Source organism: Phalangium opilio, unplaced genomic scaffold (assembly GCF_054372755.1).
Source record: "Phalangium opilio isolate 3A_F unplaced genomic scaffold, DU_Popi_V2 ptg000031l_1, whole genome shotgun sequence".
NCBI lineage: Eukaryota > Metazoa > Arthropoda > Arachnida > Opiliones > Phalangiidae > Phalangium > Phalangium opilio.
The window spans coordinates 4454744-4475914 of NW_028324158.1; the positions used below are offsets into that span (position 1 = coordinate 4454744).

The following is a 21171-nucleotide window of genomic DNA, read 5'->3' on the forward strand; positions in this document are numbered from 1 at the left end:
CAGGGTGTTTTGAACAGCTACAGATGGCCAACTATTCTACTCGGGAATTAGACTTTCCTCCTCCAAGGCCAGGTCAGAAATTTACAATCTACGGCCCTTTCAATCATATTACTATCAATCTCGGGAATTAAACATGTTTTACCAGGGATAGATGTAATTTTAGAAGTAGGAATGGAGAACGGTTTGTATTTACTTCAGTCCGACTCATAGCCCAGTATAGAGCCCCTCTCTGCAACACGTAACGAAAAGTTTAAATTTTCTTATTGGCTCACTTAAACTAAATTTTGATGACGTTGCTGACGGGGACGGCGAAAAATACGCAATTCCTTTTTACCTCTGTCGCTATGACCCGGCTCTTCTGTCATACCCCCCCCGGTCCCGTGGGAGGGGATCTTGAACTTTGACGCGCCCAGATTACTCTGTTCTCCATTCCTACTTCTAAAATGAAACATATCCCTGGTTTTACATTATTATTTTGAATACTATTAAATTAATACTTAAAAAAATAACCTTAATCACTGGGCTGATATTTGAGACGAAGGTTCATTATTTCTGTCTTTTGAACGTTAAAATTGAAGAATATCTCGACTTATTCTGCTTTACTATGAGGCCAGATGGCGACAGCAAAAAATACTGATAAGCAATGGCTGCCGTAAATTATTTCACTCGAAAAACGCGTCTTATTTGCAGAGTAACATTCGTAATAATAGATGTGCAAGATTAAGAAATCTCTAGATGGAGCCAGAGATCAGCTTGATTATCTTAGTCTCTGCATTTAGAGAACTCAAGCTCCGTGTAGGGTACTAGGGTTGCCTCTTCCCATATCTAATATTACCTCTAATACCAGACTTGCTGCTTTTCGAATGTTTCTCTGTATGTAGAAATTTAATATTCAAAGTTTTAGCTTTAAGATAATCAGCATTAACTGATTTATTTTTATTCTGAAAATCTATTTATTTTTATTACAAAAGATTAGAAGTTTAATGGTTAAAATTGTAGATGGCAGCGCAGAATTATCCATCAAGGAAAAACTTGTCTGAAATGCTTAAAAAAACCTGTCCTCTTGAGTTTGTATGAAACAGTGAAGAAACGAGACTCATCCATAGCTTAGTTGTATTGGAAAATTATAAAAATTCCCTTCTTAACTAATGAATATTTTAAAGGCGTATTTCCGACCAAAGAGGTGTAATCTGAAATTCATTGGTGGTAGGTAAAATGGATTTTAGTTTAATTACAAGCTTACCTGTAATTTCGCACGCCTTTCTAATTTACCCTTCAAAACCTTCGGAAACAGACTCTCAAATGAAATTTTATTTTTCAAAATACAAATCAAATACATTGTACTTACAAAAGCTCGCGACCTCATATCACGTAGCTTAATTATTTAGGCAAATAAGGGCAAATGTTTTATAAATTTAAATTGAAATGACTTAAATACATCTGAAGTTTGTTTAAAGTTTCCACGAGCGCTGTTGAATTTCGGTGCTTTCGAGATTACATTAGGAAAAATTCTTCCGGAAGAAAACAAACAAATTATTTAAATATTCATAAATCAATTTAGGTAAACTTATTAAATTACAAGTTTTTATTACGGCAAGATTTCTTTCCTTTCCTCAGTGCTCTTTAGTAACAATTTAGCTCTAAACAACTGTTATTTGTAGATTTTTATATCGAATTAAGGTATCAAGACGTTGCCTTTTGAACTGCATTTATGAGTTCACTGTAGTTTTTATTCTAGTGGTTACCAATTTGTTGAGTCATTCTCGGTAGCATAATAACCCGTTACTTTTAGGAGTATTTTATGAAAGTTTTCAACAAACTGAGTCGAGAGTACCAGATCTCGAAAATAATGGCCCTTGACTCAAGTCTGTTTTGATACAGTGTGGCTCAGTTCACAGAAACCGGTAAAACTAGCACATTAAATACAAAATCAAAACTTGTAAGGCAGGCAAGATATTAAAATATGTCCAATAACTACTTAGTTTATGTGAGCCACATAACTTAATTAAGAATCAAGCAGTAGTCAGTTCACGATTCAAGACGTATTAACGTATGGGGCAGAGAAAAAGATATACAGTAGAGTTACGTCAAGTATGCGTGTTTTAATTCTGCCTTCCAGCTCTACTGTACGAACCTTAGGTTGCTTAGAAATAACGCTATTTACACCGCGTGTCTATTTAGTGTTATATCTCTTCTTATTCAAATAATTCAAAGCACATATGGCACAAGTTTTAAATTTATATGTTCACAAAATCAACAAGACTGTTATTTATCCTTGATTTTTAACAAATTTCTTGCATTTGCACGAGCGAACAGTTCGTATTCTGTAACTCCTTCTTTCGCCATTGCGGCAAAGAAGATGCACTCTTTTACGTCTAACAACGTCGTTGACGCAACGCCATTCCGTAGTTGACCTCTTACTCCATTCGTCCACTACTTCGCTGTACCATGGTAGCTCGGAGACGGGAAGGCAAATTCCGGAGCACACTACTTCCGTGATGGGTTTTATGGAAGTACAGAATCCGTCCGAGATGTATCGTTTGGAACGTAACTCTTTGCAACCTAGTTGCACGTCTGGAAATGAAGAAATATATATTTCAGAATGTATCGAGGAATTTTAGGAACGTCAATGATTATTAATATTTAACAGTTTTCTAAATGAGATATTCATGCGGTCTTGCGAAACAGTTAAACACGGATTTTGTTATCTTCCGGTATTTGACGCCCCCATTTTGAATCTATGAATATGTAATGTTATTTTTGAGAGTATCGGATTTAAATAATGAAATATGATTAAGTTTAGGGGTGTTTGTCTATAGCCTGGTTATAGTCGGAGCGTAGGATGTTTCACTGTATATTAATGGTATATAGACACTTTCGCTGTTATCCAGCGTCGTTACCATATTACTCGTTGACCATAAATTTATGCAGGGAAATTTGTGATGCGGTTTTAGAAGCACACATAAAATAAAAGTATTTCTTAATTTACTGAAAATATTGCAAAGTAAACGACAAAATTCTAGTCGTGTTTTTCATCTTTGAGATCCTGATCGACAATATCCAAACACCTCAAAGTTAAATTCCATTTTAAATTATAGATACTAAAGTGTATGAGGCATTTGCTGGTGCAATATTGTAAAAGGAAACTGGGGTATATGGCCTATTAGTTGACTGACTCACTTATGACGTAACCATTTCTTGCCATAGATATTTAACTTCTCGAGTGGTTTTAATAATGAAAAGAGTGGCCATGACTTATGGTAAAGTTGGATAATTTGTATTGAGAACAACTGTACTGCCAAAAAAAAATTGTAAACATTTCAAGTGATATCTAAAACAAGTTTCGGAGGCAATTACGATTAAGATTTGGTAATTTACATAAATTGAGCTTCGTTCTACTGCAAATCGCCGTTAAAAGTCTGTATGACCGACTCCTCCTAACTATGGATAAGGAAAAGCATTCTGAAGAGACTATGCATTTTTTACAGTCAAGAAAATTCGATATCATTAAATGAACTAAATGCTAAAAAAGTTGATGAAAAATAGGTCGTTTTGAAAGTTACGAGACTGCGAAAAAACATTGCTTAAAAAGAGCAGAGTTTGTCTTAAAAGGAATAGTAGCTTATACAGTATATCAATAGTAACATTTTGGATCATAAAATGTTTTTAATACAATATACGGACAGAAAACAATTTTGAGAAATATAAATTTTAAAATTGTAGTTTCAATAATCTTAGGTGGCATGCATCTTGAAAAATTCTTCCCTAGCTCAATTTTCACATTTTAAGAAATTAAGACTACCGAAATTAAACGCTACTATCCCTTTTTAATCTAAGGGTCCCTCCCTTCAATCAGGAAACGATACATTTTCCGAATATAAATGGTTAATGCAATCCTCCCTAAAGCTATGTTCACACTTGCATGGGAGTCGGTTGACAACTCGTCTTGAAACACTCCTTTATTTCAACAGCCTCGGTTCCCACTTTAAAGCGCTTCTGTTAGTGCTGTCAGCTTATGTTTTCGTTGGTGATTTCTGCCAATGCAGTTGAAAATACCTTTAAGACTAGTCTCATCCCAGTTAAAATAACCCTGAAAACTTTAAACTAGCCACCAAAACCGCTTTAAGTTGGTTCGCAAGCAACTTAGAGAAACCGTGTTTGAAATTAGCTTCTCGATCGAGTATCAGTTTTGTTCACACTTAACTTTGGAACCTTGGAATGGATTTGAATTGGTTTCTAATGTGAGTGTGAACGTGGATTTATAAGCTTGTAAATCCATTCACGTTTCAAATCGCTCTGAAATATAGATAATCGATTAGGGCTGTCATTCATTTTATTCAATTAAGATAAGGGATTTAGTGGGTTCGTGTTCATATCCCTGTTTCGTTTCCCATGGACAAGTGCGAGAACGAGATAAAATCTGAACCGAATATGTAAAAAATTGTCTCCGAAGACAGTTTTAATTTATAAAATATCTGTGAATGGTTGATGGCAATTTGTTGGCTGATTTCTTCTCGTTCAATTCATTTAAGAGTCGTTCTATCATCCGCTATCGAAGCTCCCACCTGTTCTCTCAATGCAGGGCCTCTTATTTTTTATTAGGAGGCTTGTCGGGAATTACATCGTCACGCTGATTACCGATAACCAAAAATTGCCATTTGAAAATAATTTTTCACAACCCACGGATATTTTTTTTTGCTGCCTTTCTTCGTGAAACCAAAAAAAAAAAAATACTACGATGTGGCTAAAAAACGTGCTTTTCTGCATCAGTGTAGGATTTGAAAGGAAAAAGTATCTGTTTTGGTCTCGTCTCGGTTTTGGTGTTGGTGCTCTTTTTATATATGTTGCGTCATGGGTTATTTCATGGTGGAATTATTGTAAAAGATTATGTGGGCACTTATAAGTGGTTGGTAAAATAGGGGGTTTTTTTAATTCTTTTTTTTTTTCAAAACCGCATGATGCGTAATTGAGTTTAAATTTTATTAATTTTGATGAATTCATTTTATTTGTTCACTGACTTCATTTATCTAAAGAAATTGCTCAGAAATATGTTAACGAATTTCAAATAAGTTTGCAAATTTGTGCTGAAAACTGTTTAGTAATTTCGAAAATTTCCCTGAAAATTGTTTTATAATTTCGAAATATGCGCCGAAAATTGTTTTATAATTTAGGAAATTGCACCGAAAATTGTTTTATAATTTAGGAAATTGCCCTGAAAACGGTTTTATAATTTAGGAAATTGCCCTGAAAACTGTTTTATAATTTAGGAAATTGCCCTGAAAACTGTTTTATAATTTCGAAAATTGCGCCGAAAATTGTTTTATAATTTTGAAAATTGCGCCGAAAATTGTTTAATAATTCAGAAACTACCAATTAATATATTTCAAATGTTTAAGTAAAATGTTAAGAAGGATTTTAGTTACGAATAGCTGGAAAGACTAAAATAGAGCGTAATTTATTAGTTTTATCAGTTAAAAATTAGACATAGTTCTAAAACGGAAAAAACAGGCATATACAAATTGCTTAGAAACATTTCACAAAATTTAAGGAACCAATACTAGAGGGAAAATTAATCCCTTAAATTTGAAGCATCAATTAAATGACCTTAAATTTTAGATTTTTGAATAGATTTTTAAAGCTTCAGACCGCGCATTTGCATATTAACACACCCACTAAAACTCCTGTATAAAAATGTATTCATAGCAGAGCCTTTCTTTTGACAAATTAGTCTTCATTACGAGAATCTATTAATACTACTTAAAAGTTAAAGGAAATGACAGATGAAGGTTGAAGAAGTGCAGGTACCGACAAAATAATTTAATCTCGATGACGGAGTATTGTTTTAAACATCTTTCATTCTGAGCTTGGAAGGTCTTGTGTTTTTGTGTCAGCGCAAATGAAAATGAACGTGGTGGGTAACAAGTTTGAAAAATACAGGGGCGTCCTGCGGTGGGGTGTACTAACCATAGAGGTTTGCGTGGCACTGTTCCAAATATAACTTCTCATCCCCATCCCTTCTCTTAGACTGTTTCTCGAGTGCTAAAGAGTCTTTTCCAGTCTTCCAGACCTTTCAATAACAGTGGAAAACCTCAAAAACGGTTAACCCCCAGTCATAAGTCATTTCGGTAACATATTGTCGAAATCTGCGCGCAAAATATTACTTTTTTTCGCGTTAAACCCAGGAAAATCCCCTCCTTGAGCTAAATCTAAAGTTAAACGCTTAAAGGGGCAGTAAAACTTCAGAGCTTAGGTCGTTTTTTGTTCCACGCAGAACCGCGATGAGAGAGATAGAATGGGGTGGAACAGATCAGAGGGAAATTTTCCTCTTTTGTCAATTGAAAAATAATCGGTATGATAAATGTCAGACACCGTGTTTAAAGCTAGAAATAAGAATGACTGATCTGATTTCACGACGAGTACAGGAGAATATCACTGAAAATAAGTGTTCAACATATCTGTTCCACTCTGCTATAGGTTTGTCCCAAATTCTCAGGGAAAAATCTTCTTTCTCAAAGGGAATAGACACAACCAACAAATCTTTTGAATTTCTACAATGGCTCAGATCTTGTTCTCGGGTTTTGAGGAGAGGAAAAGATAACTTGAAAGGCTTTGATTTTGCCATGCGCAGAACCTGTTTCACCGCAAGAAATAGACTCTAATCCAATCAGAGAATATTTGTTGCTTGGGTCTATTTAATATGGCCAAACTCAATTTGCTTCTCGATCAGGCCTCAAGGTGAGGTAAGAGATCAAAATTCGGCCTTCGCGAATTCGATGCCAAACTCATTTGCAAACGGAATACCCTATCTTCAGGGAAAACTGGAGAACACCAGAATAATATCTTATATATTATATTTAACTTTCATTTGTACTTACGCGGTGTGACAATAGTTTTAAATGACTGAAAATGTGAAAATTAAGCCTAATAAGTTAATTATATTCGAATGTGAAACAAACACGTTATAATCCCTTCAATAAAATTAATCTATTATACAGACACCACCACTTTAAGAAATCTAGCTATTTTTAGAGTTTAAAAATAAAATAAACATGACTTCAGTTCAACCCTTTCTTGAGACTGTTTAAACATTAAGGCCTGTTACTCAGCTGTTAAACCTATTTCAACTAAATACCTAATTTTAAAACACTTTAACCCCTTTTAGCTGGGAAATCCGTATAAATTTTAGAGTGGAATGTTGATGTGTCTCGTGACGTTGGTTACTATAAATTATCAGAGTTGCTTGTGAACAGTTTATTTTTTAAACATCTGAGTAATACGTAAAGGGATAGAATCGATGTTTTGGCTACTAATGAAAAGATTTCATATTTTAAAATCAGATAGAACCTAAAATTACGTTTTCAAAAATATATATATATTGATACTTTTAATAACTTAACTATTTTTAATTAATTTTTAAAAGTATTGTTTTTTGGGACTGCTCCGATCACTACCCCCTCCTGCGTCGTTTGGCAAAAACACGGTTGAAACATCTACCCACCCCTCCATACGCTCCTCTTATTTGAAGATATGGTAGCTTTACGACTAACAGTAGTTTTCATACTATTTCACTTGTGGATCACAAATAAACTTGGCCTTAACTTTTATTTCGATTTACGTGTTTTGAGAGGCGTGAAAGAAGCTAAATAGTTTCATAGCAATTAAATCGTTTAAGTAAGAGGTTTAGCACATTTAATTTGAAAAATAAATCTTAAAAGCTTGAATTTAGGGCCACTTAGAATAAAAAAATCGATCATGGAAACTAAGCCTTTGCCAAAATGTCGTAGAAAGTGCGTTGTTTTTGACTGTACTAATACAGACTCGGACAAATCTCTGTCATTTCATAGTCTACCAAGTAACGAATTATCCGAATTTGAATTTTCCTCACTTGACTCACGAATTTCGAAAGATTCAACCGAGTCTAAACTATCGGATTCTACTACAGAGTCAGGCCCGTCTGATATTTCGGATTCCGAGCTACGACTCGACGTCGACGATGACATTTTCTATTTGGCTCCTGTAGCAGACGACGGAAAAAAAAACCTACTATCCTCAACTTGAGTTCCCCTATATACTCCTATTTCCAAACAACCAATGAATGAGTGGACGTTAGCAACGTCACTAGGGTAACAAAACAAGTTGGACGGTATTCGCGGCTAGTTTGAATTTCAAAATATCTAACGTACTTTTCTTAATTTTAAACGTTTTAATTCGATTTTTTTTTTGGCACACATAATTTTAGGCACATTTTTTTACCTAAAACTGCCCTCATCTTGTACTAGTCGGAAATCCTTGATTCTATCCCTTTAAACAACGTTTGGGACAGACCATATCATCATCCTATGTTTTTCTGTTTCAAATTGAAGACAAACACTTTTCTTCTTGAAAGACTGATACAAGAACCGGTGAAGTTTTAATTATTTTGAGACATCCGCTGACGTGACGGCAAATAATAATAATTATATAAGCTTTGTTTGAGATATTCCTTTCGGAGAGTTCCTGATTAACAAACTCCAACCGTATTTATAAGCACTGAGTTTTTAAATTTCTTGAATAGAGCGCTGGTGTTAAAAGTTTTAATGTAACGTGGAATAGGTCATTCCATGATTTCGTAAGGCTTTGTTCCAGACTGGCGTTGGCAGGTTTTCGTTTTCAAAAGTGGTGCAGGGCACTGGGACAATCGTAATAGCTGTGAACATGTTTTAGCTTATTAAAAAACCTTAAAAACGATGACAAAAAATTCATATCACATATTATAGTCATAGTTCTGATTTGCAGGTGACATTTTAGAAGTTTAAAAATTAAAGGTGAACACGATCACCTTTTTTCTGAGAGTAAAGGATTTCTCTTTGAATGTTGGAAAATACTGCTGTTGGCTATTTAGGAAGATGGAGCATTAAAATTCAACTCAAATTCTTGAATTCTGAAGTACAAGTTTTTCAATAGTAATAACTAAAGAAAAATGGTAAAATTGCCATGGTGTTCAGCATAAGATGTTGAAAATACGATGAAAGGAAATTGCGCAAGCAATCATTTATACTAATTTATATACCATATATTTTTTGGCAATTCATTTTATATATGATGTGTTTGAATAGTAAGCGCAACTTTTAATTACGTATGGTAATTTCATGGTTTTTTTCCATTTCACATTAAAACTTAATCGTTCAGAATATTTCCTATATATGAAAGTTACTAGCTAAGTTGAAAACCTTTTCCCTCGGAACATTGTTTTTAACTTTATGTGAGAGGAGCATAGAAATCATTGCATCTAGTTTAATATAGAAAACTTAATTGATATTCAACTAATAATCTAAGGTATTATCATAATATGTTCGAAAAAGATGGTATCATATGATGAAAGGCAATATAAAATTTATTTATTTATTTTTTTGAATTTCATAGTTTTGTACATTAAAATTTTTTAAAATTTAGAATATAGCAAAGTTTAAAACAATCTCCCACGGAACAATATTTTCAACTCCATAGAGAAGATATAGAACTTCATTGCTCATAGTTTAATATTAAAAATGTTAATACTCTATTCTGAAAAAAAAAATGCCTAAATTACAGAGTGTTTTAAAACATTTTTCTCGAACTATAACCATTACTATCTATCCTCTAGGGATATAGCAGCTTCGACCTAAATCGCTCGTAGACAATAAGATCTCTTTAAAAGATTTTTTAAAGCGTTCTAACAAGTATAGCGCTAATAGTTCAATTACTTTACATGAACTCGATGTTTAACTTATCGGCATGGGTTTGATCTTTAATAGCGGGGAGGAGGTTGGGTCGACTTGGGGGTCTTCGGCGTGTAATGGGTAGTTTTCTTGCCTCGGGGCCTTTTTTCAACGAGCCTAAAACGTATGTTTTCAATGGTCTACTTCCTATACCGATATATTATGGCATGACTCCTTGTAAGCAAGATGTAAAACCTTGTTTACGAAAACTTCGACGTTGAATTTCTTTGTTATAAGTAGCATTTACAGTGCATTCAACTTTTACGGTCTAACAGAATGAAGATGGCTGCCAGTCCCCTTTTCTAGTTTGTTGTCCAACTGTCCACCAGGTCAATGGTAATAGAGCCTAAGGTATGACTACATGTCTTATTGGCTGTACACGCTAGACTGAGTGTAGTTTTCAACACATAAGCTCTCGAAAGATTGCAGAGAATCGAATGAACACATTGCGAAGACCAAATACATTATAAGATTTAGTGTGCGAATTTATGTTTTGTCCTCGTGTGTTAGAATTTTAGAAACTTCCGTGTGTTGATAATAAATAACTGAATAGTGTAAAGTATAAATATTCAATATTGTATACAGACTAGCATGCGCGTAGAGGCACACCGGTCGTAATAGAAATGTCAAGATGGAGTCCGAGTTCACAAAATACAAAGATTTGGGATTGGAGCTTCTGGAAATAGCGTTGCCTCTTTGCATTTCTATTATTACCTCCAGGAATACATGTATTTCTTCTACTTGGATTATGTGAGAGTATATAGACCCCATACTTATATCTGGTTGAAGATAGTTTTTTTATTTTTCTTTTAATTCTACCAAGTTAAGATCATTAAAAGGATATTTCTTACGTCGAATCTTGTGCTATTACACTTTGAACTACTTTACATTTCCAGCTTAGGCAAACTTCTACCTTTAAAAGTACACTTCTGCCTGATAAAGACTCATTAACGTTCTTAGATTGGAGGCTAGTGAAATAGACCCAACCAACAAATCTTTGAATTTTTATAACGGCTCAGATCTCGAGCTCGGGTATTGAGGTGAGAAAGGGATAACCTGATTGGCTTTATTTTGCCATGCGCAGAACCTGTTTTACCCAAGAGTCAGACTCGAATCCAATCAGAAAAATAAGTGATTTATTTTCGTCGCTCAACGATAGATGGTACTAGAGTCAACTTTGTTAGTCACGTGATCCTATCCCTTAGATGGAGGCGAGACCAGACCAACTTGTTTATTTGTTGGTTGGGTCTATTGTCAAAACAAGATGGGCACTCTGCTGTGTTTTACTTCACATGTGTGCCAATTTCCTTGTTTTATGGGCTAAAGTTTGGGGATCGTACCTCTGATGCAATGTTTGAACCCATATTCTTGGACACTTTTCACTCAGTGTGATCCAAAAAAACTCCGTTAATTTCTGGCAGACTTATCAGAAACACCCTGTATATAAATAAATAATAGTTTGATTCCTTTAGGCTTATAAAGATCCATTAAATATATCCAATATCTGTAAGAGTTTATACGTCTTACGAAATTTAACATTTAACGAAATAAATTTCCTTATACGTCATTTAATATGAGAAGAATTAGATAATCCAGCTTATGATATGACAAGAAACCCATTTTTCCTCATCACGGACTGATGCTCTTTAAAGCTGCTTTGATAGTTAGCGCAATCCATTGACACTCCGTTTAAATCAAAAATGAATTCACCCTGCATATGGAGCCTGCATGGGCAAGTCGAGAGGTCTAATACACAGTCAGTTTTTTATTTCAAGTCTTGCGCGAAGAAATTGTGGTACTTGAAGCTCTCAAAATTATGAAATTTTAGCTTTCACCAATTGCAATTTCGTGTATAAGCGTTGAAAATCAAGAACACCACGAAACAATGGCGAGATAAATACCTTCATATCTCTAGTTTTTAATTCTGTATGATCGAATCGTGAAACTATGGCAAGGGTCTAGAAACTACTCCGACGGAATTACAGATTGCATATTAAGCAACTCATACATTATGACAATGTTTTGTGGAATCAATTACTTTTCTTTTAATATTTCAAATGAATATTGAAATATGCTGAAAAGTGTTTAACTATTCAATAATGGTTACCGGGTTTTTTTATCGCATTGTCTACTCTTTGAAACTTCGCACTGTTTGCTGGTAGTTAAGTGTGATCACGAATCTTGGGAGATGCGGATGTCATTAAGGGATTCAATTATGCACCTCAAAAAAAAAGGTGATAGAACCGAAGAACAGTTCGTACTCCGTATGGAGGAATTGGACTCAAAAATGTTTTATGTCATTTTTCTGTAGGGGACACCGTTTACGAGATATGATTGGAGAATTTTACGGATAACTAACCCTTTAGAACGATTTTAACTTCTTTGATTTGGGTCAATGTCTTTGAGGTATACGTGAGTGTCCATCCCCTCTGAACAACCGAATTTATATTTGATTGATTGATGATATTTCATAATTGACGATGAGGAATGAATACATCCCAACAATAGATACCATATTGGAAATGTATACCCTATCAGCGCTTCTCTTCTTTGACAGTTCAAATTTGCACGGGTATTAAGCGTTAGATGCCATTAGTTATGTTTTCTTCATGCCCAATTTCATGATTACTTCGCTCCATTACCCGTCCATCACAAAAGCTGGCTGGGTGTTAAGAAAACTTTTGATTGCCTGCCCAAAATATCTTCATAAGCCTATAAGATATGTTCCGTAAGTATGACGCTACCTATAGAGCTATTTCAGAGGGGGTAATGGCTACGTCACCAATGCTATTTGCCCATAGAGAAAACCCTCATAAAATGTCCGCCCTACACTCAAAGGCAGGCCCAATTTTCGTAGCAGACGAAATTTTCCCCCCACTGAAATAGCTCTATACTTCGTAATGCTACAGACCTACTGAAAGATAGTTCGAGAACAACGCGAGAATTGACTACACGCGGTTTTGCAGTCCATCTTCCCATTTAGTCTGTACTACGCCTTTGACAGCGCCTTACCAGGCGTCGCTTTACGAGAATCCATTGACGTTTTACTTTCACCTACGTCACTTCATGACAAACTCTCAGGAAACTTATGGAACATTTCTTATGAATTTATGATATCTTGTATAGAGCGATAGGGTTGGAAGTGATGATTTGGCTCTCTAAGTGAACCCTGCTTTGAAATTTATAAACCTCTTCAAGTACTTAATTTTGGAATTTTAAGTACCTTAGGGGCTCCATAATTTTTACAACACTCTACGAAACTAAAATATAGAGTGACGTTTTTGATTTATTTTCTGGTTTCAAATTGTTTGTTAAAATTCGTTACACAACCTCTTACAACGATACTTATTTGCATAAACGTGAATTTTTAATTACGGGATTATAGCAATTAAGACCCAACAGTCTTTGAGGTTACGGAAAAATTAAGAATTAAATCCTAAAAGTAGTTTGGAAAATGAAACCCTGAATGATATTAGATCATTATACTATTTCTTTAAAATTAATTGAAATTGATATTTTATAATTCCCCTACTTCTGAACGGGAGTTTGTTTTTCAGGTGGTAGTGACATCAAAGTTTGACATTCAAACTGGAATTAGTTAACGGTTAAGTAGAAGCACATCTTTTCTTTAAAGCGACTCTAAGCACTGGTAATCAAGAAACTGGATATGACGTCATTATTTCGGAAAGATACCGAAATCTTTCAGTAAAAATTAATGTGTTTTTTGCCTTAAAACAATAAACTACTAAAGTTTATTCTATAGTAAACCAACATAGCAGTATTTTCGCAATCAAAAAGATGTTCGAATCGAGGAGCTAGTCATTCGCCAAAATTTTGTACACCTGATTTTTGAATTTTTATGTGAATTCCGTTGATTACTGAAGGAATTCCTTGATTTCCGTGATTACGAATATTTTAGGTGATTTCTATAATCTTTACACCGATTTCCCGTTATCAGTTCTGATTTCTGTTCGAATTCCAATGAATTCCTGTCATTTGTTTTTGGTGAATACCGTGATTAGCACAGGATTCTTCGTGGATTAAGATGAATGCAGTGATTATTTCTATTTCAACTGATTACGATTTTTATTTTGGATTTTCTAATTCATCGATTGATTATATGTGATTTATTTCATGAAATGGGTGATTTTCTAGGTGATTACAAAAGATTACTAGTAAATCATTTGATTATTTCCGATTTTCTCAATATTTCATGTGATTTCCAGTGATTATCGGAGATTTCTGATTACCTTTGATTACCCACAAGAATGATTTTGATTACTGCTGATTTTCCAAGAATTCTAGAAATCAAGTAATCGATTTCTGCGGTTTTGTACACCTGATTATTCAAGTGACTAACTCCTCGGTTCGAACTAATTAATTGTGGTATATTTAGGACCTATTGTCCCAATATCATGAAGTCAAATCATACTCTTTTAAAGAAAAGGTGATTAGATGAAACTTGTTAACAAATTTGCTAATTATAACACTTCCAATTACAAGTCTTGTTAAAAAATTTAAATACGTTAAAGTTTTGTTGTAAGCCTATATCGGGCTAATAGAACTAGAGGTAACTATATTTATAGAGCTACTTGATAAAACGAAGTAGTAAACCTGAACAGTCCCAGAAATAATATAGTTGGGAATTTTCAAAGATGATTAAAGTTGGCATCATCTCAACTCTCTTTTTAAAATTCCAACATGAACCGGAAATAATAAATAATTTTTCGTCAAAATTTGACGTCAACACGTCGAGAAACGCCGGTTAGATAAATTTAGTTCAAATTATGTCGAAGTTAAATATGCAGTAGTATTAAAAACATTTTGATATTAACACTCAGAATTTGAAGATTTTTAAATTAGAATACTTCCCATTTTATTTTAGCAAACCTTCAAGTCATGAGTTTCAAAACTGTTTTTATAGTAAAAATGTAATTCTTAAATAATCCTTATATAAATTACCAACCTACTTTTATCATATTCATATAATTTCTATTCTCCAGAAATTTCATATTTCACGTTAAATTTCTTGATATTTTTAGCGGAATTTCATGTTTTACTGGAATTTGGTGTCCTAAATCGATTCCGTTTGTACCGTAAATAATGTTTTCATTGAAGAAAATCATTAAATATATTTCGTGTCGAAACGGGAAAACGTTAAGTGAATTATTATTTCATGAACATAATTTACATTTAGGGTCCATTTAAAAAACATTTCTTATAGCAGAAAAAAAGATTAAATCCACCTGCTTCCTTACACGAGTAAGAAAACCTCCTACAATATTTGAAATTCATTTTTATCTTGAAAACTTAAGATAAATGTATGAAAAATTATAATTTATTGCTGGTAAAAAATTATGAAGAGAAAAAAGTACAGGAGAAAACATGTATTAGAAAATCGTGGGAAAAAATCTAGGCCGCGGTGTCTTAAATTTCACTGTTATTTGGAGACGAGTTAATATCATTTTACTAAGAAAATTCAATCGCGAAATTTATAATTATACACGTGACTTTATCGTAATTTTTCAAGAAAATTGACCATTAAGTTTTGGAAAAAATTTGTTTATTTGTTGCTCGATTTTGATTAGCAAAATAAACTAATTATGGTAAAAGTAATTTAAAGTAATTATGTGTTGATCGATTTTCATGGAAGAAGTGATTTAATTACAGATTAGCATTAATTAACTTGCATATATCTAAGATTTGGTCCTTATTAAGTTCTTTTGTAATTTATTTCATATTAATACGGACCCCACTTTGGATCTGTACGGCCTCTACTTAGTATAAATATAAACCTACAGATTTCTGTTGCTTTTATTTCTTAACTTAATCTCAGTGCGGAGTTGTTCCATATAGGAGAAGCGAGTCGACGTCTATGCGTAGATTTATTAATCATGACTGAAATACCCTATAATTATGTTTAATTGCCTATTTACCGTTTTCCTGTTTTAATTTCCCCAAACAACCACTATCAGTCAGTAATCTAATTGCTCTGGCCCACCCGAACTATTAAAGTGAAGATAAACTGTATGTCTTGTTTTCAATATGTCTTGTTAGGTTTGTAATTCGTCATAAAATGATATGAGCGCTTGCCTAGGATTTTTGTATTTCAATTGCGCTGATCAAATACGCCTAAATTATCCCCTAGTAAATTTGGCTTAATTAGATCAATAAGTTCATCATAAGACATGTTCCATAAGTTTGCCACTGGTTACTGAGAGCTTGTCATGAAGTGACGTAGGTCATAGATTCTTGTAAAGCGACGCCTTTAGAGGTGCTGTCAAGGCTTTGTAAGGAGTTAATAAGAAGATGGACTACAAAACCGCGTGTAGTCAATTCTCGTGTCGTTCTCCAGCTAGCTCTCAGTAAGTCTCTGGCATTATGAAGTATAGGAATTGTCATACTTATGGAACAAGTCATATAAACTTATGTCAAAGCTTGAAATTATAAGAAAGCCATATTACTAATGTTTGTTTTGTCAATTAGGTCACGTAGAATGTTTTCTCAAATAAATATGTTGTTGTAAGAATGTTTGTTTTATTCCATATCCCATAATTATTATTAATATAATAATTATTACTACTATTCTTTCATTAGATATTTATGAGGCAGGAATGTAAATTAACATTCATGGGCTCTCACTATTTAGGATCGGGCTTTTTATGGTACAGCAGGGAAAGAGAGGCATATTTAACTTGCATTACGCAACTGGGTGGTATTTTGCCCCTTGTTTACCTCGATGTAGATTGTAATAAGGTTTGCTAAGTAATTTTTAAGTAATGGATATTGTTGGAAGACCACCAGGTAGGCTAGGCAGTCTGCTAGTATGAGATGGGATCTTGAAATTTCGCATTTTTCTCTGCTATTAAGACAATGGGAGTATTTCAAAAACACATGAATTTTTTGGGATGAAAGTCGATTGAAATGGTTTTTCGAAACAACTAGCGACCCTAGGACAGAAATATACATTTTTGGGCCGAGCCTATCATTGGAGACTCGAAAGGTCGCAGACTTAAGCATAACCGCTCTGCTGGATACAAGAGAAAGTAGATTTTGCTGCAGTTTTTTGTATTTTTAAAAAAGCAGCGACATAATAAGTTCTGACTAGTCAACTTTATCAATGGGAAAGTTTTACATGCCGAGACAGTTGTGCAAATTTCAAAATATATTTAAATATTAGTACAATTCTATAGTCTACTAACTTAACTCAACTCAATGTTAGCTTTTTAAAAACACGGTAATTGCTCAGGAATGGTAAATATTTTTTCATCTCAAGTATAACAATACTTTTGTTTTTGTAGACTTTAAATCTATATGGTAAATTTCCAAATGTAACTGACTATACGAAATTCCAATAGCATTTCTTAGCTGTATTCTGACGAATGTCGAAATTTTGTGTTGAATTATCAATCATTTTGCAAAAATAGGGAAACAAGAAACTCAATTTAACCTAAATAAACCTAATTTAATCCAAGCCAAACTAAACTAACCTTTACACACCATGAGAGGTCAGGTCTTATCCATGTTAACTGTATAACAGCGACTGGCTTTAGCAACATTCTATTAGAAATTACATTTAATAAATAATGATCTGCTAACCTTACTTTTACGAGAAATTTCATTACTGGAATGAAATATGAAATATGTAAAATTGAATAACGCTTTTAATTTCAAGGGTTATAAATAATACCTCCGTAGTTTTAACACTTCTCTTTCCTTTGCTATTAATTTTAGAGCTTCAATTATGCGAATTAAATTCAAGTGAAAAAGAGCTTGAAATCGTCTCAAACTTACAGTATTGACATAAGCAATGATGCGTTAGTTAACTGAATTAAACTTAAATGAATTGATCCCGTATTTCTTCAAATGAATTAATGAATTAGCAAAACCAACCAGCAATATTAAACTCTCACCTTTTACACTATACGAATGCGAGAAAAAATCGTCCTTTTTCCACAACTTTGTATTTAACCTGGACGTGTGATTAAACCTAGAGTGTCCAGTTGTTTCGTGAGTCCTTCCAGCACCCGGCATATTAGCTGTAGAGGGTGGCTTGACCGCTGATACCACAAGGCCTAGCACCATCACAATCGCGACGGGACACAATCCTTGACGCGCGCGTTGCATAATAGTATACATGCTGGCTACCTTTGAAAATGTCAACGAGGCAATGCCAACTTTCTAAAGTAAATGTTGCACCAGTCTCAAAGCTGATATTAAATTTTACCAATGAGAAGGCCACAAAATAATCCCGAAGATTTAGTTTTGAAAATCTTTGCTAAATCCCTTTGGGGATAAACTTGGCACTGCTGTTGGTGGATAGACACTTCTTGTCGGCATTTTCTTTTATATTAAAGAAAGATCTATGAGGTTTTGTTGTTGAGACAGGGTATACGGTACGAGGCTTTTCGCTGCCCGCTTCAATGCCGAGTGTGAATTGAGTGAGAATTTCTTTTAGCTCCAATAACTTCTTTTCCTCTCAGACTCTCGTGATGCTAAATCTTTCAGTGTGGGTTGCATCCCTCGGTCTCTCTCCGTGCCTGTAGTTAATGCTCCCTATACGTCTTACCATTACGTCTCTTCCGAAAACTTTCTTTTTTTAGGCAAAGCTAAAGGAGGGGCTGCAGCACACCCCCTGTATTTTTTTCTTCTTAAAAGTTTCTTTCTAGGAGAATCTCGGTTTGGCCAGGGTTAATTGAATAAATGGTTAAGTAACTAATAATATTCGCCTACATGATTTTATTACCAAGCGATCTAGGTTACAACTGGACGACTTAAATATTGCTTTTCTTTCTGGGGGTTTTAATGTCGATAAAATAAATTATGGTCAAGAAGCGATATCTAGTTTACTAGGGAGAAGGTATAAATTCGCCACATTTCTAGCTTTATCTCCAGTCTAAACGTAGGTCCGGAGTTTATCCCCGCCTCTAAATTGAAACCAGCATCTCATTGGTTCTTGAAAACTCACGTAAGTGTGACGAGAATGACGAAAATCGCGTATTTTCCGACTGAGAGGCTATGAAATAGCCCGGCCTCCTTTTACGACCCCCTTGTATTATGAAAGGGGACTGGGACTACGGAGCAAATACTTAGGCATCTTAGAACTTCTACCTAGTAAACTAGATATCGCTTCTTGTTATGGTAGATTCAATGCATACGTTAACAAGTTTTCCACATCAATTATTTAAATATAATTTTATTTTAATATCGTTTCAGTTATGTCTAAATTTTAACCAATTATCAAATGTTTAATAGTTAAAATGGAAACACATTATGTAAATGAGGATTTTTTGTTAAAAAATATGGAGTTTCTAACACATATGTGTGAAGTTTTCTTACACCCTGTCCATAAAAGTATAAGGGTTAACATCTCACGAAATTTCTTACTTGTTTTATCTTCAAAAGTCCGGGCCATGTGTGAAGGGCAGTTCATTATTCCGGAGTCAATTTGTACCTAAAATTAAGCTTTTCTCACTCTGCAATGCAAAATTATATGGTTATATTCTGCCTATTGATAGAAATCGACCCCTTTTAACCATAAATAAAATTTTTTTATTGGATATGTATTTGGCTTAGAAATATGGTAAATTAAAACCTAGCATATCTAAAACAAGGAAATAAAATTTAATTTAAAAATTTAAGTGATATTCAGTAATATTTGTTTTGTTTTTTTGTGAAATTCGGTTGTTCTCAGGAATATTCAGGGAATTTCAGAAATGTTTTAGTGATACTTAGGTAATCACCAGAAAAATTTAATTGTTTTAGTAATATTTAGGAATATTTTAATTTTTTAATAGTAAAATTCGTTTATTTTCAGGAATATTCAGGATTTTTTAGTGGTATTTAGGTAATTTTCAGGAAAATTTAATAGTTTTAGTAATATTCAGGGAATTTTCAGAAGTCTTTTATTTTATTATAATTATTTTTATTTTAAAATTCAGGCAATTTCAGGAATATTACATTTTTTTCAGTAACATTGAGTATTTTTGCGTCCTTGAGTAATGTTTTTTTTTTTAATGAAAACCAAACCACTCCCATTGTTGTTAATGCATCGGATAGAGACTGACAGGCCTAATATGATGATAATGAATATAAAAAATTTAGTGAAAAAAATATAGAAATAGCAAAAAATCCTCGTGACTCCATGAATTTCACTAATTGTTGTTGTGAATTTTAACTAACTGCAATAATTACTTGGATTAATTTCCATGAATTATTGCTCTGTACAAATTTCCGGTGAAGCAGAATGAATTATGACGAACCAAATAATTCTTCAACCATCTAAATAAGTAGCCATGGACAGACCCTATATAATTTTTGACAGAGTCTTTCTTCGGGTCTAGACCATTCATTGCCCTGTTTTGTAAACTTAACTTTTTCGGGCTTTGAGACTGTATGATGTAGCGTAGCTAAGGTTATAACTTAACTTTTCGTTATATAGAGCCAATCAACTGTATATATGTATGTTTCCCCGAAATGAAATACTGTTAATTACTTAGCTCATTTTTAAAAAAAAATCTTTTGAGATACACCCTAAGATAAGTAAAAAAGTAGTACTTTTTTTTGGAGTGGCTTTTAAGTTAACTTTTTAAAAATTCTAGTCGAAACCATTACCACTATAACCAGAAACTTTAACTAGAAAAATTAGTAATTTACGTTTGAATGTTGGAATTTACCGTGCAACTTAATAGTCGAGCATTAGTACTAATTCCATAAATAACCATAGAGGGTAATTATAAATTGAAATTATCTCTTGTAAATTACCGAAATTCGTATTACATCCTTCTGCTTAAGGGAAAAGATGACCTTTTTCTAAAAATAAATGGGAAAATATTAGAAAAATAAATGATCTTTCATTATAAAATAATTAGCATTTAAGTCTTAAAAACGCTGACTATTGCCACGCCATGTTTAGAGGTGTCTGCTAGCCAGAACTCGCACGGGATTGGTTCAATTTATTGGTTCTAGCTAGCAAGCGCCACAAAACCAATGGTGCGACACTAGTCCCAGTTTTTAAGACTAATTAAATAATAATTATTTTGTATTAAGAGATCATTTATATTAATTAATATTTTCCCTTTTATATTTAGAAAATATTTAGAGGCGTCTGCTAGCTAGAACCCCTTAGGCCTACCAGTACGGTAATGGTGAACTCATCCCTAAACATGGCGAGGCAGTAGTCGGCCTTTTAAAGACCAAATAAATTTTAATTACTTTTAAATAAGAGATCATTTATTCTTTCAATATTTTCCCCTTCTATTTTTAGAAATAAAGGCTGTTATTTTAAGGTAAAATGTTATGTTGCCTTAACCTGTACTTGAAAAATTGCCCATTGAAAATTTTTTTGTGTAATATCAGCTGACCTAAACATCTACCTTCTATTGAATTTTTTCATTGAGGAATTTCTGCATAGTTTAATCACGTCAAAATTGAG

General features: G+C 33.6%; 1 protein-coding gene and 1 long non-coding RNA gene across 3 annotated transcripts in view; one reads left to right on the forward strand and one right to left on the reverse strand.

Annotated features, from left to right (window-relative positions):
- Positions 1-21171, forward strand: part of LOC149690132 (uncharacterized) — a 58982-nt gene that overhangs the window by 26233 nt on the left and 11578 nt on the right. The gene's annotated exons all lie outside the window — the stretch shown is intronic.
- On the reverse strand, positions 899-18367 carry LOC149690133 (sclerostin domain-containing protein 1-like). 2 transcript variants are annotated; one of them, XR_016383622.1, is made up of 4 exons: positions 17651-18367; positions 1349-2574; positions 1244-1282; positions 899-1190 (listed from the first exon to the last, which is right to left on the reverse strand). XR_016383622.1 is itself a non-coding variant. In XM_089869620.1 (2 exons), the coding sequence occupies exons 1-2, from the start codon at positions 17874-17876 to the stop codon at positions 2270-2272; spliced, it is 531 nt and encodes a 176-aa protein (XP_089725746.1). In that variant the 5' UTR covers positions 17877-18367; the 3' UTR covers positions 1292-2269. The 2 variants fall into 2 exon arrangements, 1 of the variants encoding a protein (XP_089725746.1); XM_089869620.1 differs by lacking the exons at positions 899-1190; positions 1244-1282 and having other exon boundaries at positions 1292-2574.